Source organism: Clarias gariepinus, chromosome 8, assembly GCF_024256425.1.
Source record: "Clarias gariepinus isolate MV-2021 ecotype Netherlands chromosome 8, CGAR_prim_01v2, whole genome shotgun sequence".
Taxonomy (NCBI): domain Eukaryota; kingdom Metazoa; phylum Chordata; class Actinopteri; order Siluriformes; family Clariidae; genus Clarias; species Clarias gariepinus.
In genome coordinates, this window is record NC_071107.1 from 33,206,747 (window position 1) to 33,227,393 (window position 20,647).

At 38.5% G+C, this 20,647-nt stretch overlaps 2 protein-coding genes across 4 annotated transcripts in view; one reads left to right on the forward strand and one right to left on the reverse strand.

Moving 5' to 3' along the window:
* The window catches only part of cdh23 (cadherin-related 23), a 253,324-nt gene that overhangs the window by 23,012 nt on the left and 209,665 nt on the right, over positions 1 to 20,647 (reverse strand). For both annotated transcript variants that reach the window (XM_053501261.1, XM_053501262.1), the window contains 4 exons: positions 2,855 to 3,076; positions 2,642 to 2,761; positions 1,652 to 1,832; positions 207 to 340 (listed from right to left, as the gene is read on the reverse strand). In XM_053501261.1, coding sequence (XP_053357236.1) covers positions 207 to 340; positions 1,652 to 1,832; positions 2,642 to 2,761; positions 2,855 to 3,076 — 657 coding nt within the window. The remainder of the gene's footprint in view (positions 1 to 206; positions 341 to 1,651; positions 1,833 to 2,641; positions 2,762 to 2,854; positions 3,077 to 20,647) is intronic.
* On the forward strand, positions 5,907 to 19,837 carry vsir (V-set immunoregulatory receptor). 2 transcript variants are annotated; one of them, XM_053501263.1, is made up of 7 exons: positions 5,907 to 6,153; positions 13,227 to 13,595; positions 14,017 to 14,100; positions 14,188 to 14,298; positions 14,610 to 14,637; positions 15,951 to 16,126; positions 19,284 to 19,837. In XM_053501263.1, exons 1-7 carry the CDS (start codon positions 6,099 to 6,101, stop codon positions 19,310 to 19,312), a joined length of 852 nt encoding a protein of 283 aa, XP_053357238.1. In that variant the 5' UTR covers positions 5,907 to 6,098; the 3' UTR covers positions 19,313 to 19,837. The 2 variants fall into 2 exon arrangements, with proteins under 2 accessions (XP_053357238.1, XP_053357239.1); XM_053501264.1 differs by having other exon boundaries at positions 5,908 to 6,153; positions 14,017 to 14,067.

A 20,647-nucleotide genomic window follows, 5' to 3' on the forward strand; every position in this document is an offset into this window, starting at 1 on the left:
TTTTTTATATCTGTCTATAAGTGGTGTGTATTTATATAACAAAAATATTATATTTAAGATTGTATATCCATATTGCTCAGAAGTGAGATGAAGAATATATAAATTTAATATATTATATATAGTTATCCACTGATATCGGGGCTACAAAGCAAAATATTATACTGAATATTGTGTGTGCATGTGTGTGTGCGCGTGCGTGTGTGTACCGTGCTGTTACGTGGTGGTGTTCCCAGGTCTTTAGCAGTAACTGTGATGTTATAGAAAGCTGTAGTCTCTCTGTCCAGTTCAATATCTCTCCTAACCCTCAGCTCTCCCTCCACGGGGGAAACGATAAACTCATCTAGAACACACAAAACCACAAGGAGAATCAACTTAAAACATCATCACACACACTCAAACCTCCTCTTAATTCACATAAAATTCTTTGAGCAACACATTCAGGAAATATGCTCACACATTTACTATCCCTTTCTCGCTTTCGCAAACACTCTCACATTCATATAAAACATTCTTATTTACACAAACACTCTCGCTTACTGCTTTTCTCTTTCACATTCACAAGACATGTGCGACAAATATTCACGTCAACATATCTTACTTACATATTGTAAAACAAGTCTTTTTTTTCAAGCAAAATGCTTTGACTGTTCACCGTATTTTTCTCGATGTTCTTAAATTCGTTATTGTAGAGGCTTGAAAAACGCATTCAACATTTTAAAAAATTTGATCATAACTATGGTTTTCTGCCTCTAGCCTACCTAAATTTAAAAAATAAAATGCATTACATCATACATTTTTCTTATTTAAACATTCTGGCTCACTGCCAGACCATGATAAGGATATAAGGGGGCAATTTAACAAATGCAATAGTTAAAAAGAATCTGTTTCAATACAGTATGTCTTTAAGTGAAATTTAAGTCAGAATTATTCTGAACAAATAAATAACAAGCTGCTTTAAAATTTTACATTTTTTGGCTTTCGTTGCAGATTGTGCAGCTTATTTTGGGGGAAAATCAGATTCTAAAATGCGTGAGCTTTTTCCTACTTATTGTTGTAATTTGCAAAAGTGAAACCTGTCTCAGCTCAGCAAAGTCTGTAGTTTCCAGAACCTCACTTATCAGAATTTGCCATTATTTCACCACATGAAGGGGTTTCCCCGGCGACACGCTCACGTTCACATGCAAAACACTCTATAATTGGAATAACAGCCGAGTAACACATCATATTTCATGGGTCACAAACCCTTTACTCATTTTTGGGCAATTATTATACCACTAAAAACATTTGTAAGACTGAAACTTATAAGGGAAATAACTTTTTATTGGCTTAGGAGTGGAAATAAACTGTACAGAGATTTATTTAATTACACAATCTGAACTATATTTCAGATGATGATCTAAATATTGAGAAGTTTCAGAATTTTTATCTCATAGCTAAATACTCTGGTGTATTGCTTATTATTATATCCATTACACCTACAGTACATACAGTATGAAACCAGAATAAACATGAATATGAAATGTGTTTACTTTCCCACAGTCTCAGTTGTCAAATAGAAAGTAGTGTCAAGTATTGTACAGAAGTTCAAAATATATTTACAATATAAACACACACACACACACACACACACACACACACAGACTGCTCTTACTGTTGGGATCTCCAGCTGTGATACTGTACTCCACTTTTCCATTAAGCCCAGAGTCTTCATCAGTGGCCCTCAGTGTGCAGACTCGTGGACCTGGCTGGCCCTCTGTGATCTCAAAAGGGCCCTCGAAGGGCCTTGGGAATTGTGGAGTCACATCGTTCATATCTATCACATTGACTAGCACCTAAAACATGTGACATGAATAAAATAATTACCACATTTACAAAAATTTCCATATGTTTTTTTTTATTAACATTTTCTACAAAACATTAAATACCATGACATTACTGTGAGTATTCAATTCAATTCAATTCAATTCAATTTTATTTGTATAGCGCTTTTAGCAATTTTCATTGCCGCAAAGCAGCTTTACATAGTCAAAAGAATTATTTAGGTTTGTATGAAATGTGAATTTGTATGAATCAAAATGGTCAGTTTGTCCCTGGTGAGCAAGCCGAGGGCGACAGTGGCAAGGAAAAACTCCCTGAGATGGTAATAGGAAGAAACCTTGAGAGGAACCAGACTCAACAGGGAACCCATCCTCATTTGGGTGAAACAAAAAGCAGTAAATGATCTGCATTTATACAGTGTGTAGGGTGGGAGGCAGTTCAGCTATAATAGCTAATGTTAATTGCCAGTATAAGTTGCCAGTGAGGCAGCAGTGGTCAAAAATTGATATTTAATTTAAGAAAACAAGCTCGATTAGTACTGTAGTGTGAAGTCTATACAATATAATATACATGTGAATAGATAATGCAAATTCTAACGATTAGAAATGCTGTAATGAGCTTGAGTGGTGTTCCCCCTTTTTAAGGTTACATACTTAAAACTATATTCATGTACCCACCAAAGAAATAATTAGCATATTACTATAAAAACCAGAACAATACCTTAAAAACTCCTGGAAAATTTCTACAGCATACCGCTAACACTATAAATATCAATATATTCATATTTCATTATCACAGAAATCGCAGGTAAATTATCACTTACAGTAGCACTTGATGTCAGTCTGAGCTGTGGTATTGGACACTGATCAGTAGCAGTGATGATCAGCGTGTAGCGTCCATTACTGATCTCATAATCCACCTCTCTCAACACTGTGATTCGACCCTGTGGGCGTTAACACACACACATACACTTAACATTTCACCCTGATTTGCAGGCAATACACACTGTTCCCAAGAGTTGTCTGGTTTTGGCTACCGTGGTGGGACTGATGCCGAATGTTTGAGCCACGTTGCCGAACGCGATTGCGTAGCGCAGTGTACCATTCAGTTCCTCGTCAGGGTCGGAAGCTGTAACCGTAGCGATGGTGGCCCCTACCGTGTCCGGACCCTCAGTGAGGATTGTCACGTATTCTTTTGCAGCAAAAGCAGGAGCGTTGTCATTTTCGTCGATTATACGAACCCACACCGTGGTGGAGGTCTGCAGGAAAACATGACAGAAATTCTGGAGTAGTGGATGCTGTTTGGTAAATAAATACAATACTTTTGACCATTAGAATAAAGAACAGCACTGTGTAGTCTGTGTGAGATACAATAACTTACTTTAGAGCTACTTTTACTGCTGTTCTAGAGCTACAAATATTTTCTGAATTGGTATAGGGAGTATGCAATGTGGTCGTCAATTTACAATTCACTATTATTTTTTGCGCTGTGACAATATGCTGATTTGTTATAATATTTATACAGAAAATAACTAGTTTGAACAAAACAGGGTAAGAAAAGGCAGCTCAAGACAAAGGAAAGTCGGTGGCCTGAGAATCAGCACTCAAAAGCAAAAACAAAAAGTCTCTGAAGGTCCCAAACCAGACAAATATTTTACTAATCTGCTTCTTTATTCAAAATGTCCCTGCCAGAAATCTTATCTGTACTTATACATACCGCAACCTTTAAAAAGCAGAACACGGTACTGTTCAAACATGGAAAGTATTTCCCAACTTATTCGCAATTTTTGTCATAATCATCATCTTCAGGCTTGTGTCAAAGTTCCTGACATGGTTTTTTTTTTAGTAGAGAGGAGCACGATAACAGACTGCATGTAGTGAAACATCTGTAAAATGTGTCCTTCCTGTTTGTACAGTAGGTTTTGCAGAATCAAAGATGAAAAGGGCATCGGATTTGCAATATTATGAGAAAAGCGGAAAGTGAATTAGGTGAAGATAAATTTGTGTGTGAGTCTGCAGAATTTGTCTCACTGAGTCACAATACAGTGAGGAAAAAGAAGAAAGAAACGTGTACAGGCAGGTGTTATAGTCAATTCTGGGGAAAAACAATGCAGAAAAGAAATTTAAAAAGGCAGGAGAAAAAGATAAAAGCTCTGAAACATGCAGGTTTTATATCCTAAATCACACAAACAGAAACATCAAGTCGGATATCTGCACGTTTCACATATTTTATTCCTCTTATAACCCAGTATATTTAAAGCCATTTTGAAAATCAGTTTAAAAATGCATTAAAGAATGATGCATTATATTATAACTTTTAACAAGAAGGGCGTTCAGCCAAGGTAGCTCAGAGCTTACTGTAATCGATACTGTAAATATTTAGAGAGTAAAACGGCTGATCAATAAAAGCTTGTGGAAGAGACGCATCTATCAGTGGGAACACACAATCATTCACCAGGAACTTGGCTGGGTGTTATTTCCACATGTTTGGGCCATTTAAGGAGTTCCTGGGAGGCTAGTGTTTCAGACATGAAGCAGTCATTTCTGTTATTTTGCACGATCAAAAGTCCTGGTTTGATCTGAACATCCCTTCTAGTTGCATGTAAAGTGTGCAATGTAAACAAACAAGTTCCTGTTTGAATTTATGTATGTATTTTTATTAGTCTAGTCAATACAGGCTTTCATCTCAAACAGGTGTCATTGATATGCAAATATACAGTCATCTATAGCGCCCACTTTAGTATAAGTAGTGAAACCTGCCCTTTTTTATGTCAGCTCTCTCACCTATTTAAATACTTAAACATTCTTTCATTGGGATACGCCTGTTTACTTCTTTATTTCCACATCACTCACTTTCACTTTGCTGATTATATGCATTTGCATTACTGTCATTTACTTGGAACGTAGAAAGACAGGCTGCGAGGTCAGTTTTGTTAGTGCTAGTGTGAAACCAGTGGCAACGCTAGATCGCTCAAATAAAATTAGCACATCCTGAAATGATCTGTCTTTCTCGTTCGTTCCCGTTTGGCCTGTTTGACATGTTGTTTTCTAACAACTGCTTCAACAGTTCAGTGCCAGTTAAAGTGAAATCTGTTAACAAATGCACACACATAACCAAACCTATCTGACTCCATTTTATGCTCATTTTCAATCATCATCAAATTACAGAAATCCCTGGCGTGAGGAAAAAATGGAAAATTTCTCATGTGTAGTAATTTGTTGAATGGGTTTGGAGGTCAATTTCAATTTCAGTTCTATGAGTTCCTTAAATGAGTATACAACAGAAAAACCCTTAACACCTACAGCATTACATTTAAACTTATTCACAGGATAAGTGAAATAAATCATATGTTGTTTGAATCATGTCCATAATAATAATTTTTTTTAAGTTATCCATATACAGTAGGTATTTATTTAGAATACCTAAGGTTTCTTTTCAAACATTATTATAATTATTATTATTATTGTTGTTGTGGTTCAAGATTTAAGATTATTTTCTGTCATTATGCTAGTATCCCAGTATATTATTATTAGTAGTAGTAGAAGAATTGTTCAAGATTAAAGATTCTTTACTGTCACTAATTATCATTATTATTATTATTAATAATAATGTTATTGTTGTTTAATATTCTTTACTGTCACTTTACTAGTATCCCAGTTATTATTATAATTATAATAATTATTATTATTATTATTAAAGATTATTTATTGTCAATATACTAGTATTACAAGTTATTATAATAATAATAATAATTATTATTATTATTATTATCAGCAGCAGTAGTAGTAGTAGTAGTACCCTATTTAATTATAATTAATAAATAAATATCTATAAGGACAAAAATGTCCTGTTAATATAGTAGAACATGTTTGGAGTGAGTGGAGAGGCTCTAAAGAAGAAAACCAAAATGACAACTTGACTAGACGTATGTACAGGAACACTAGTTGGATGATTAAAGGTGATCCCCCCCCTGATATTTCGGTCTATGTAAATGTACTTTTAGAGACAGTCAGACAGGGGATGGTCTGAGTTTGGGGGCGGATACTTGTATGTCAGTGTGAGTGTGCGCGTGTGTTTGACAAGCGCACGAGATTGCAGCTGCGCGCACACACACACACACTCACTGACACTCTGCGCTTCTCGGGACGCGCTGCGCCAAACTAGACAAACGCGCGTGAAAAGTCCGACTCGTCCGGAAACCCGACGGTTCCTGGTTTATTTAAAAGCGGGAGAATCGGCGTTTAAGAGGTTAAAAGGGACGGACGCACAGGGAGAGGATCATGGAGCTGTTTTCGGCTGTGTGGCTTTGCCTTCACCTCGCCGTGGCTGTGAAAGGTAAGAGAGAGAGAGAGAGAGAGAGGGGGGGGGGGGGGAGTTCTGGCCCGACTGCACCGCTCCGGGAGTGTGTATCAACGTGTGTGTGTGTGTGTGTGTGTGTGTGAGACACATACTGTAAACTTTTACCAGCTCCAGGCTGTTTATAAAAAACAATGGTTTCTCTTTTCCTTTTATTTATTTATTTTTAATCCAAATAGGTGCATATGTTTGGTGTATTCCTCAGTGTTAGTGGATTTATCAGCTTGTGCTCAGTGTAGATTAGTATAATTCATCAGGGAATTACAGTCATTATTATCCTGACTGAAGGCACACTTGCTCTGATCCGTTTTACGAGCTTGAAAAGTCGCCTGTAATACAAACAGTCCTTGAACTGAAAGTTGCATCACAGCCACGGGCGGGTTTCTGCCAACTTTGCTGCTCTTTCCTTTTTTATGTTTATTCAGGATATTTTTCTGTGATTATGATGAAACACGAAGGCAATTCGAGATCTGTTGTTTCCATCCCTTTTTTATGAGTATATGAAATTTTACTTCACTTCCTTTTTTTTTAGCCTGTAGCGCAGCAGTAATAATATTAACAATAACAACAACAACAACAATAATAATAATAATATTAATAATAATAATATTAATAATCTTTAAAAAATAAAAATAAAAACGCCTCCTCCACCTCTCTTTTGCTACAACTTGATGGATTTTACTGCAGTGTTATCTGTCTCGAAAACGTCCAGGCTCCGCCCCCTCGGAACATCTGGCGAGTCGAATCTTTTGCGCAACTCTCTTTATTTAAATGACTCTGTATCGGCTTGTATTGGATTCACCAGGGAGAAAAAGAAACACCCGGAAAAACACCCGGAAACAGGATGTTGTGTGGGTTGCAACTTATAAATTTTTATATATAAATTGTATTAAGCATTTGGCTTAATATTGAAGAAACAAATAAGCATAAAAATATTACTTTTGACATATATTTCAGCTATTCCACATTCACCAGGCATTTTGACAACTGATATGATACAGGTTAGCATTCACATATGCATTTGACAATATGCAATAATGACCTCAATTATATAAAATGGTTACAGGGTTACAGTAGATAATCTAAGATAAATACCTATAAAGCACCAGGCTATAAAAATAGGCTGAGATAAAAATAAAACTGTGAAAAAGTCTATACATGTAGATGTAAAACATTAGTAGAGATGGAAACTCTCTAGTGAAGAGAAAAAAACACATTGATAGCCAAAAAGTATCGGGTTGTTCCTGTTTGTGACTGATTCATTGGATTCATCTAAATCAAGTTGTTTTAGAGAACCATATTTATACACATAACAGTCGGTCCTGGCTGGCGTTCCTATCTCAATCAGCTCATGATCTGAGATGATAAGAATGAGACAGTTACCTCTCTTGTCCTGTGGTTGCCTGAAAAATTGCTCAATGTGGTGAAATTACTAATTTCGCTTCCTAATATGTAAAGTTCTATAACCCCCAGACTGTGAAACTGACATATAATCAGGTGCATCTGTGCCTGATTAACTCAAATAATTAGCGGTCATATATGTGTTATATACTGTAGACCGAAAAATCGTTTGCTAGAATTCTGCCACGTCATCATGCAACAATTTTGGAGAGACAATTTTTAGAGGTTATTCCTCCTGCATGACTTCAGCAGAAATGTGCTCGTTATTAGAAGTTCACACGCAGACATTGCTTCTCTCTCTCACACACGCTCACACACGGACATATGTGAAGGACAGGAGGTGTGTGCCATTGAAGAGTGCCTGCTGTTTCAGTGCTCATGAGCACCAAGGGATTGATTGTGAGTTATTGCGGATATGGAGCTCAGAAGCACAACTGGGCATCTCCTCTGCATCCAGCTGTGGTTTGCTTAGCCCAGTCGGTACAAGCTGACTTTCCAGAGTTCAGTAAGAACCTCAGAATAGACTGTATTGATTTGTCCATGTCATTAAAACAGGTTGGCTGTCATTATAGATTGGAGAGCAGTGTATATTTGAATGTGTTTTAAATGAACAGCAAAAGCTCAAATTCAACTGCAAACAAAACAAACAAACCAAAAAAAAACCCTGACTCTAACCTACACATTTACGGTTGTTAGAAAGGGGAGCCCTGTGTTTGCACCAGAAAGGTCACTTCAATGATTCATTTATGATTTGCAGTAAGAGCAACACACATTGTTACCATCAGAGTGTGATATCATAGCCACCCTAATTACGCAAAACACAATCTGACCTCAATTACTGTTTTATCAGAAATGGTTCAGCGATATGCTTTCTGCACTTACAATTTTCCTTTGTTTTACAAAGACTACAATATCCTGTTTCTGGGTGTTACGTCATTGGACATCAGATGCAGAATCAATTATTGTTTAAAGTTTTTGTTTAAGGTCCAACCCTTGGCTGCTTTGGGATTCAATTATATAACCTTTTACTAAAACCAAACCAATAAAACTGGATGTTTATTGTGAGAAAGCTATGCTGGTGTAATTTATCATACAGTACTGTTGTTATGGACAAAGTGTCTAATGATGGGTGAAAGTCGAGACCCCCCTTCCTCCCCATCCCCATCAGGGCTCCAATTGACACCTCTTAATGAGCCTGATTATCCAAAGTGTGTATCAGAGTGTGTACATGTGTGTGTGTATGTGTGTGTGTTCATTTGGCTTTGGATATACGACAAATACTGAAACAATTGTGGCACACAAACCTATTAGGCTAATGATTTCTTTAAATTACTTCCCGTGCTTTTATAGTCTATAGATTTTATACATAGGCCATTAGGGCTGAGTGATATAACTTCATTATATCTTGAACCACTATACCTTCTAAATGCTTATAGCTATTCAAACACAAATTAAATAATTCATTAAATGTTACAAAAATTGTTTGCTAGCGATCTCTGTAACTCTCATCCTAGCTTACATTTTTGGTTGTACTGTGTTTATGGCTGCTTATTAAGAAGATGTACTGTATGGAACAGATTATGATGCAGCCAGAAGTTTTATATGTCTAACAACGAATGGAAACTAGTTATTTAAAGTTGTTAGTGGTGAATTAAAGAAATACGAGGCAACACAACACGTCCAAGTGATCACACATCTCCAATGAAGCATTCAAGCCAAATATTTGGATTTACATGTGACATATTTCATTTGCACAGAGTGGATAAAATCTTGGTTTAAATGTTGCTTTGTAGCTTGTTGTGGTCAATGAAATTGCAGCAACGTACATAGAAATCGAATGGTTTCCTGAACAACAGGTAAGCGGTTAGATCATTTCTAAGAACAATGTTAAATTAGACTCCACTCTCTGCACACTGAGTGTCATGCATGACCAGTATCATCTGATTTCACCTTCAAAGGTTTCTCTGATTTGCTGCTGGGTGTCAAACAAATGCTGGTAATAAAGCGACATCAGTATTACGCTGGATTATTTATAACTGTGCACAGTGTTTCCTCACCATATCTCATTATGCTGCGTCTGACTCGGAGCCCAGCGTGAGCGCGTCTTCCTGAAACTGTTTGTGGTTTATTCTTCATGCAGTTAAAGCTTGGTTGAAATGAGCCTTTGTATCAGCCACAGAGTGTAATCAGGGAATCAGGCTTCAGATTCAGCCTCGGGGGGTGCGAGAATGATCGTGGTCGTCATATTGCACAGGACAGGCAGAATAATATGAGGTCACTGGTGGTTCCACCAGTCTGAATAATGCAGTATTAAAGTAATGTGTTAATGCTCTCCCGTGAGTGGAAATCGGCCTGCAGCAAGGGGAATTATGGCCACAGATTTGTAAGGTCAGGAAAATGAGGATAATATATTGGAACTGAATCAGATTTTACTCTATTGTCCCTGTGAGAGACAGGAACGGGCACTGGGCCTGCGGCTACTTGCAATCAAACAGCATGCTTTTCCTATTGCTCTTCCTGATGGCCAGACACGCACACACATGCACACACTCCCTGACAATGAACCGCTTAGGTCAACAGATCAGAGCCAGTGCATAGGCTAAAGAGTTTAAGCTCTCATTCAGTATGTATCTGCATATGGTAGCAAATTCAGACCAAGCAGTGCTAACAAACACTAACCATCAGGTTCCTTTATACATATTACAAATATGACATTTGCAACCTTACAGTACATCTGCACTTGTTTATCAGCATCCATCAGGTCAGAATGTATCTGTTTTTTCTTCACTTGGTGGAAACAAGACACAAAGCGGATGCCCTGCCTACATCCACTATATGTTACAGTACATAACACTGTAATACATGTTTTTCCTGACAACTTGCCAGAGATTCAGAGAGTGGAACACCTGATCCTTGAAAATCGACGGATAACTTGTCATGACATGCAGAAGAGACATATCTACAATATCTGTGGGAAGTGAACACATAGTCATTCCCCAAGACCACTTGCACATTACAGCAACTCAGCTGGGAGTTATTGCCACATTCCCTGTACTGTCCTGACCTCACTCCAAGCCATTTCCACATGTTTGGGCAAGTAAAGGAGTTCCTGGGAGGCTAGCGTTTCAGATGTGAATCAGACAGGCAGTCCGATCATGGCCCCGGCGTACTGAGAAAACGGTCTACCTTGATGGTTTCCAAGCACAAGGGAAACACTGGGATAAGTGCATTAATGTAGCAGGGGATTAGACAGAGAAATAAAGGGAGCTATTACTTTTATACCTGTGTTCTGTTATTGAAAAGAACATTTGCAATGAAAAGTCCTGGTTTGGCTTGAACTCCCCTCGTAAATGTTCTCGTCGCTCTCAGAGGTAGATTAAGCCACCTGCTTTTGAACGTCTTACAGGCAAACTGATCCGGTGAATTGAATTATGGGATTGTTTAGGCAATGTTATAAGTGCAAATGGATTTAAAGAAAGGTTTACAGAATTAAGAAAGCTAACAAAACAGCCATTTAGTTACAGTTGCTTCTGTGTTAAAGAGGGAGCCATTTATGTAATTTAGAATACTGTAGTTCCCATGGTGCTGTTGTTGTTGTTGAAATGTTTCAGGCGGTGTTGTTTATTAGGAACACTTTACAAGCCAAGGCTAGTGCAGGAAGGAAGTCTCTGCCCCTCCAAATACCAACACAACGCCTCTATCACTTCCACACATCCGGAAAGTATTCTGCATCGCCCTCTGTTTCTCTCTCGCTCTCAATTTCCTTCTCTCTGTATCTCTCCCTCTACCGGCACTCCTTAGCGGTTTATATCATATGCAGATGTTGCACATTAATTTATCATTCATTATCATGATCATATACACACACACACACACACACACACACATGCTCACTACGAGAGCACCACAGTAACGCTGCGGTCACACTTACTGAAAGTGTTATTCTTTGGGGGCATGGTCAAATGTTAAATGAGTCATCTGAATCGTGGTGCATCACCAGGACTGCTGGTTTTGCACGCTGCTGGTTTTAACCTAGAAAACACTCAAATAAGAGTGCAGTGCATTGAACGCTGAAACAGCTGGCACGGAAAATGTGTGTAATTTTAAAGCCACTGGTCTGTTGGGTGTGGTTGAATTCATGACTCATGAGTCAGTCCCACGAAAACACCGAGATGTTTAGATTGGGAGTACTGGAGATGTGAAGGAAAGTTTTATTTTGCTTTTGTAAAAGGCAGATAGATGAGAAACAGTTAGCCGGGGGAGTATGACAGGCAAAACATATGAAACTTAGAGCAGGAAGTCTGGAGATTTAAAGAGCCCGAAAGTGACAAGCCAGCAAAAAAAAGAAAAGAAAAAAAAAATGACTGCAAGAAATGTCACAGAAGAGATAGAGAGAGGAACAAATAGCTGGAAAAAGAGAAAGAGGAGAGAAGTTCTGCTAACTTGACGAGTACAGTTTTACCATCCCTGAAATAGTAAGAGTAATAATATCAATACTATTACTACTACTACAACTTCTACTACTACTACTACCACTAATAATAATAATAATAATAATAATAATACATCTACATATATACTACAATAAGTGATAAATTATGTATGGCGTCAAAACAGCTACATTAGTTTCCACTCAAGTAAAAACAAGTAATGGTATAGACAGAAAGTTCAAACAAAAGCCTTAAATTTTTTATTTATTTATATGTGTTAAAACTTAAAAATACATCTCTTTTACTGTCACTTAACCAGTGTTTTACTTTCTACCCCATGTTTAAAACTTCCCCTCTAGTTTTATGAACAAGTAAGCATTTTCAAATTCTAGACACATTCGTTTTATTTGTCACAAAAAAAAAAAAAAAAAACCTAAAATATGAAATAACTGGCAGGGGAAATCACGTTTTGTTTTTGGTTTTATGTCTCTTTCTCGGCTGAGTCAAATCGATAACATTCTGACATTTTGACTGAAATGCCAGCTCAGCATCTTCACGCAGACTGGCACAGGTGTTATGAATCACAGTCTAGGTAACGAGCTCGCGCTGACTGATAGTTGTAGGCTGTGTGCTCTTTCGGTATGCTTCCGTCATGCACACACACGCACACACACATACATACACCTGCACCGCTACACCACTCAGAAATTGACCGCAAACACTATGAAAGTTCTGTGTGTGCACCAAGCTGTGCTCAACAACAGCGAGACTGAACTTTTGACTCTGGACTTGCAAATCTGGAATCTATTATATACACTATATATAATTACACCTGCATGAAATTAAAGAGGACACCAGATGTTATTGATTATTTATGGAAGGAGTCTCCAGTGTCAGGGCTTTGTGATGGTCAGGGGATTTTGACATTTGCAGTAAAATAGCATAATATTTTGGTTACTACTGTACGATTAAGGCAATTTACAGTACAGTAGATACAGTGGTAGTTTCCTGCATTAATAATTATTATGTTAGTCATAGGATCGAAGTTTGAGGTCATGTGACTAAAATCACCTACAACTCAATTAAGATGACCTTACTGTATTCTATTAATGCCCTAAAATGCTATTGGTCAGTAAACTAAAGACTTTTTTAAAAGAGTTTGAAATCAAAGCTACCGTAGAAACAGTAACAATTGTTTCTCTTTGTTCTTTCCTTCTTCAGCGGTGAGTGAATTCCATGCCGAGCCGCTCAGTGTCTCGGTGCCCTTTGTCAACATGGTGTGCCCGGAAGGAGCCAATGTAACGATTTTGTGTAAACAGTCCGGCGCGCTGGAGTATTCCACTGACCATCTGCAGCACGTGTGGCTCTTTAACCCACACATGGAGCAGCACTGTCGCGAACGCCTGCATTCCCCCAAATCCAACGTGTACAAGGCCGAGGCCTCATTCTTCAGTGTCACACTGATGAATTTGACGATGGCCAGCCAAGGACGCTACTGCTGCCTGGCGCTGGACGTACTGCGGGACGGCCATCACAAGCCGACCGTGCAACAACGGGCACACAGCCACGTCATACTCAACATCACGCCACGTAAGAAAGACGCCGTCTAGGGCCGCTGCCAGCTCTTGTTTCGTGTTATTGAAAACTATCACTTAGCTTTTAACAGCATATAATTTACAGCTTAGGAATGTCTTATAACAGTTATAACAGTATATAATTACACACTCTGTTTTTTTTGTTCTCCTATTGCTTCATCTGGATCTGAATTATAGCCAACAAAGCTGTCAGCAGTTCTGTTATAGAAAATTAATTATATCAGATTTGGGAATCAAATGCTACAACTGTTGTATAATATAATTAGTTATGCACTGTAATCTTGTGGCTAACTGTAATATCTTGGGAACATTATTAATGAGTTTCCAAACTGTATTTTTTATTGTTTTTTAATCCTTTGGCCACCCATTAGTGATTTAGTTTTAGTGTATAGTTCACCATCTTTGTCATTCCCCAGGCCGCAACGACAGTCAGAAGTGCATCGAGCTGACAGCGTCACTACCCCAAGGTACATTAAACACAACAAAGAGCACGGACAGTGGTTAGTAACAAAGAAAAAACATTGTAGCAGAGCTCAAATTCACACACATGACTCTTGCTCATTTTATTATTCTTTATCACGCTCTAGGTACAGTGGCTGCAGGTCTGGCAACAGCTGCATGCATTATGGGTATTTTGTGTCTGCCTGTCTTACTGGTCCTGGTGTACCGCCAAAGACAAATAAGTCACGCCAGCCGACGTGAGTATACACTCCTAAATGGTTTCATGTACAAATGTAACATGTCAAAACGCATAACTCATAACTCATAACATGCAGAACGTTTTGTGCGGACAGAACATCTGTTCCAGTTTAGTTTTTAATAACTTGCGGACTCCCAGAATCCTTTAGCCTTCATCCTTTATGAGTGATTTGGAAGCTCTCTGTACACACTGAGCCTCACATCCTGCACAGCGCTTCATTATAGTGCATTGTGACTACAGGAATTCATAGTCAATGATATTATATTTCCTGTCATACAATGACCAGTTTCCACTTCCTGCTTCTCACAGGTGCACACGAGCTAGTTCGCATGGACAGGTGAGTTCTCACACGATCACTACTTCAGCTGCTATAAAACAATAGTTTGACTAAAAATGAAATGCACACTTTTTTTTTCTTTGCCTTTAAATAAAAATAAAGCAGTGCACTAGCAAATTCCATAAAAATAAAAAAAAAAGCTAAGATGTAGCTAATAATTAAGGGAAGCTTATAGCCTGCATTCTTGTGCAATATAAACTGTGTAAAACTTTACACATCTACCGAAAACCGCTATAAACTCAGATGTGCTTTTGTGGTTTCTGACCCACTACGTGACAGTCAGCATGTTATAGATGGGTAACCATGAGGCACTAAATAGTCATGCGAGGCGCATCCAGAATTTGGCTAAGCAGCCAACTTTACGATTTAAAAATAATATTTTACTAAATGAAAAAAAAAAAACCCTGCTTTATGTGTACGAACAGTGCAATCAGTGGGTCTGTTTCCACAAACCCAGTTGCCTTTATCCGAAATGACTTCTACTTATCACCTTAGTCACAATGGGAATTGAGCTCTCCACCTCATGATCAGGAAATCAGTAGTCTAAAGCCTGAACCACAGAGCTACCATTTCCCCTTTTCCTGAGACAAAGTCTGTGGTGTCTGTCAGCTATGAATGTTAATAGGTTAATAAACAACCTTTGGCGACCCAGTGCTACTACAGTACATGCACATCTAGTGCTAAATTTGTAACGATGAAACTTTCATGCGACCGGCTTTAAAGTGTCAAACCAAGATTTTTGATTATACAGAATAACAGAACACAGTTACGCGAGTTAAACCTTCTTTATTTCTCTATATAATCCCCAGCTACACTAATACATACACTCATCTCAGTGTCAAGGTAGAAAGTTGTCTCAGTAGACGGAGCCTTGATCGGACTGCCTGTTTCATGTCTTGAAACGCCGGCCTCACAGGAACTCCTTTAATGCCCCAAACATGTGATTGGCTTGGAGGTCAAGACTGTACAGCATATGTAGCAAGAACTCCCAACCAAGTTCCTGTATTGTGCCACCTCGTCCGGGATCGTCATACACCGACTCTCATCATCATACTATGCCAGGAAATCGTCTGTAAATGTCAATTGGTTTTACGCACTCGGTCAAATTTCATCATAAGTCCTGGTTTGCCTTGAAACACAGGGTTAAAAATTGATTGCTTTTTAGGTCTGTGTAAAATCAAGAGTATCAACTTAAGAAATAAGCTTCCCTTACTGTCAGCTACAGAATAAAATTGAAGAAACATCAGAAACCCAACAATTTCTGGCTACAAAACTGGACAACTGTGTGAATTAAAAATTTTCTTTCCCTTCAGTGAGGCTCAAGGCCACGAAAACCCTGTGTACATGGGAGATTCTCCGAAGGCTCCGTCTCGCACCGTGGCTCAGATTCTGACCCGACAGTCATCCGAAACTAGACGCCACCTCCTCTCTGATCCTGGCACCCCCTTTAGCCCGAACCCACAAGGAGACGTGTTTTTCCCCGCGCATGGTAAGAGCCAAAACATACACATGCACTGTCAGATGCTTGAGCTTTACTTGGGGTTACGTGCAAGTACTTGCAGAAAAGAAACACACTTCAGTTCAGGAAAACATGTTTGCAGAACTATATATAGTTGAAAATGTCAAAGTTTCACCGCTGGAAGGGTTTAGCCACAGCACCACACAAATGTGTTGACTGAAAGGGTGTAGAATAAGGGCACAGTGTTGTTGTCGTGCAGAATGTCGCCATTAAAGTGCTTTATATGATGAATACGGTGCTTCCGTTAGTTGCCAGCTTGAAATAAAGCTAGAAAATACATGCTGTTTTTTTTTTTATATCTATGTAGTTTAACTGGTAAATGATTAAACTACATAAAACATGGGCTTGTAAACATTTAAGTATGGAATTGTGAATGATTTTGAATATGCAAACATTATGTAAAGACTTACTGGTCTTTACAACACACACACAGTGTTTACAACACTTCCATTGAAATCAGTCAGCAGTAACGGTAAACACACACGAGCACACACACATGGACACACAGCTGTAAGTATTTCTCTGTGTTAATAGAGAGTCTGATCCTGGTTATAGTCTGGATTTTGGTCACTACAGGGAAAGAAACATCTGGAAACAGACGAGACAAAGAGTGCACACACACACACACACAAGTGACTACAATGTGTAGGTGTGCGAGTTCATTTCCCTGGCCAATGAATGACCTTTGCCTTACTTATACGTCTCATGTCAGTTCAAAGAAGCTTCTTGAAAGAAGAAACTGTGTTTGCTCTGTATCCCCCGAGCCACTACGCATCTGCATTATATCCTGTACAGAGTATAAGCTTAGAACCTTGTTAATGCGTAATGCGGAGTGAAATTTATTAGTGTTTGCTCAGGTGAGGTCAGCGCTCTTCAAACGCAGCGGCCGTTCAGATCAGTGAGATGATAAACACAAACACATATTTATTTCAAGTGTGTGACACTTACTCTCTCAAGAGCTGCTAAAGTTTAAAAGGAAACAACTAATCCAAGCGGGCGGATTTCTCGAACATCAGATCCCTACTAGCAACTCTTACTTCCCATTTTGGTTCTCATGAAGCTCGTTTAGACTGTGGCTTGATTTATAGAAAAATGGAAGAGAAACTCATGAATGCTGTTTTTGTACAAATGCTGATAAAGCACAATGATAGCCAGGGGTTATCTACAGGCTGAACTGCAAAACATGCATGGCCTTTATTAGCACGTTTTCATTTAAAAGCAACGGAAATGAAAATAAAATTTGGTTAGAATAATTAAAGAAAGATGTCTGATGGATCATGAGGAGCTCATGAGAAGCTCATGAGGCTCAGAGCACTAACTATTGTAACACACCCACAGGCGACGCGTGACCCTAGAATGTAAAATCTTGGTTATTATTCGCAATATTCATCAAAGATGATGAGAGAAGGACAACATGGAGTAAATAAACCAACATAGCGATTAATGTGGAGGCCTGAAGGAGAGCAGATGAAATTCAGATTTCCCCCACCTCGCCTCCGACCTTTTGCTAAGCGCTCGTTTTCACAACTGTACACGGTTACACAACGACCCACTTCTTGTTTTCTGCTCTGTTCCTGCAATCTCTGGTTCTGGGAAAGTGTTTTATGGCTTTTCATAAGTTGCTCCACTCTTTGTGTAGATTTTGTAACACAAACGTACACATAACAGCTACAAGGTGTTGCAGGCTACAATGCTGGGATATCGCTCAGTGTGGAGACATTTTGTTCAAATCAATCAAGATTTATTGAATACAGTAGTTCTAATCCTTGTTTTGGTTTCTATAGCAACCGCTCATTCACAAGGATATACACTGTCGACAAAGTTTTCAGACCCTTTTCAAGTTTCAAAAGTATTCAGACTCCTTGTTATGACACTTACAACTGAGCTCTGATGCATCCCGCTCTTATCAATTGTCCTTAGAGTCTACCTGTGCCTAACTTAATTGATATGAAATTATCATAGAGAAGGCACACACCTGTGTACAGAATATTAGGTCTTACAGTAGATGTTGTATGTCAGAGTGCAAGTCTAAGGTCAAGAGAATTATCAGTAGACTTGAGAGACTGGATCGAGTCAAAATTGATACCAGAAACCTTGTGCAGCATTGAAAGCAACCAAGAGCATGCCATCCTCAATCATTCTCTAATGGAAGAGCTTTGGAACTACTTATAGTCTATCCACACTCATCCAGACTCAAGTGATTGATAGGGGGTGAAGGACAATCTTCACTGCAGCACTCCACCCAATAAAATGCACATAACACCCCAATGAGTGTTCACCAAAAAGCTCCTGAAGGACTCTCAGAACATGAGAAACACAATCCTTTGGTCTGATGACACAAAGATTAAACTATTTGGAAAACAGGCCTAACCTGATCAAATCCATCCCTACAGTCAAACATGGTGGTGGCAGCATCATTCGACTGGGACAGAGATTAATCAGTATAGAGGGAGGAAAACATCCAGGAAGAAGAAAAAGTGTTGTCCTGAGTGAAAACCTTTTCCAGGGTACTCATGGTCTCAGACTGGGGCGACTGTTTACATTTAAACAAGACCACAACCCAAAGTACTGTATATACCATCAGGAAGAACACCGAACAACCCTGTGAAAGTCCTGGAGTCAACCTGGCTCAACTTGAACAATTCTGCCAAGAAGAATGAAAAAAAAAAAAACTTTCAAAAGAAATGTGTGCCAAGCTCATACAGTAGTATCATTCTTGAAAGAGTCTAATAACTTCGCAACTGGTGTATGTATATGACTAGCAGATGTTTTACATAAATGCGTGTTAGAATTTACATAATGAAGTTTATTTAACATTTTTGGAAGGAGTCTCCAGTTTCAGTGGTTTGTGACAGTCATACTGTAAGTAAAGCTGTAGATTTAAGTGTTTTTGTCACAGGAAGTGTTTAGGTTAAATGACTTGGGCTTTGTGTTCTCTCCGCATCATGACTGTTTTTTATATTTTCGACTAAGAGACAAAACAAGTTCCGGACATGCAGTATTAAATGGAAAGAAATACTGACATGCTTGCGCAGTGAGTGTGTGTGTGTGTGTGCAACAGAAAAGCATGTTACTATGAGAACAATTGCATACGTGTGTATACTAATGTGTTTATGTTGTTTTGCAGAGCCAATCCCGGAGTCGCCTGACATCTAACCATTGTAGGACGGACTCTCTGGAGAGACCTGCAAAGACCTGTTGAGGTGTGTTTCTCAACGCCCATGAAATGCCCTGCACTTTTTTTCTCTCTCTGTCTTTGGTACCTTCCTCCATCCTCATGCTTTCTCTATGGCCAGGATGACAAAGAGACAACATACCCCCCATCATCACCTTCTACACAAACACACACTCATTTTTCCACCTGTATCAGGGGCCAGAACGGGCTGGGTCTCATCTCATTTTGTAGTAAGGAGGTGCTTCATCACAGACAGACCTGAATGTTCCACAGCTGAGATGACTGGGGGTCAGTTTCAGAAGAACATTGTCTCAGACATTCGCATTTACTTTTTTTTTTCCATTTATGTCATTTTTTTTTTTTTGAACGCTGAGACAGAAATGGCTTTTGATCTCTGCCTGTCGTGGTTTTATGGCAGCCCATGTGTATGTGAGGTGTCAGTGTGCTAAGGATCAACAGATCGAAATAGTTTTTTTTTTTTTTGACAAATTATGACAAACTAAAACAAAGACAATTTCACACAGCTTTAAGATGTTAAATAAATATTTTTAAGTTTCTATTTTTATATAAATGTATTATATATTGTAGTGTGTGTGTGTGAGAGAGAGAGAATTAAAAGAGAGAGAATATTGGGATATCGTGTGGATGAATAGATAGATAGAGTAGATTGTGAATAGACAGATAGATGAATAGATAGATGATGAATGCATGGATAGATGATGAATGCATGGATAGATGAATGGAATTGCAGATAGTTAATAGCGGTTTATTTCACTGTGGATTTGGGACGATGAAACTGTTATTCTGCATCTGTGTGTCTTTGTATATGACTGTCTATAAAATGCTTCTCCATTATATTTTGTAAGTGTAAAACTTGTAAACTATAAAAAAAGATATATTTGTTTTTTCTTTGTGTATTTTGTGCAATAAAGATTTAAAGTCATATCTGGATTCAACCAATTAATCAGACAGTCACAGACTCAAGAACAATTTGTTCTTCCGTATGTGGCTATGTGAGCAGACTGCAAGAACCTAAAACAGGAACTAGCGGAATATTTGAAATTGTAACTTCCTGTTTCAGAAAAAAAAGCACACTTGTGGGTTTCCTGTTTTTGTAGTTTGCCAGTATACACTTCCTGTAAATGGTAATTGGTAAATGTGCCAACAGATCTACATGCCTCTTTGGTTTAAATACCCAGCTTTGGCATCACTCATACCACAGATTCACTCAAGTTCGAGTTCACTCGAGTTCACTAGAAGTTCAGGTCTTTATATTAAATAATGGGTGAAACGTATGCTGCTGTTAGTTTATTAAC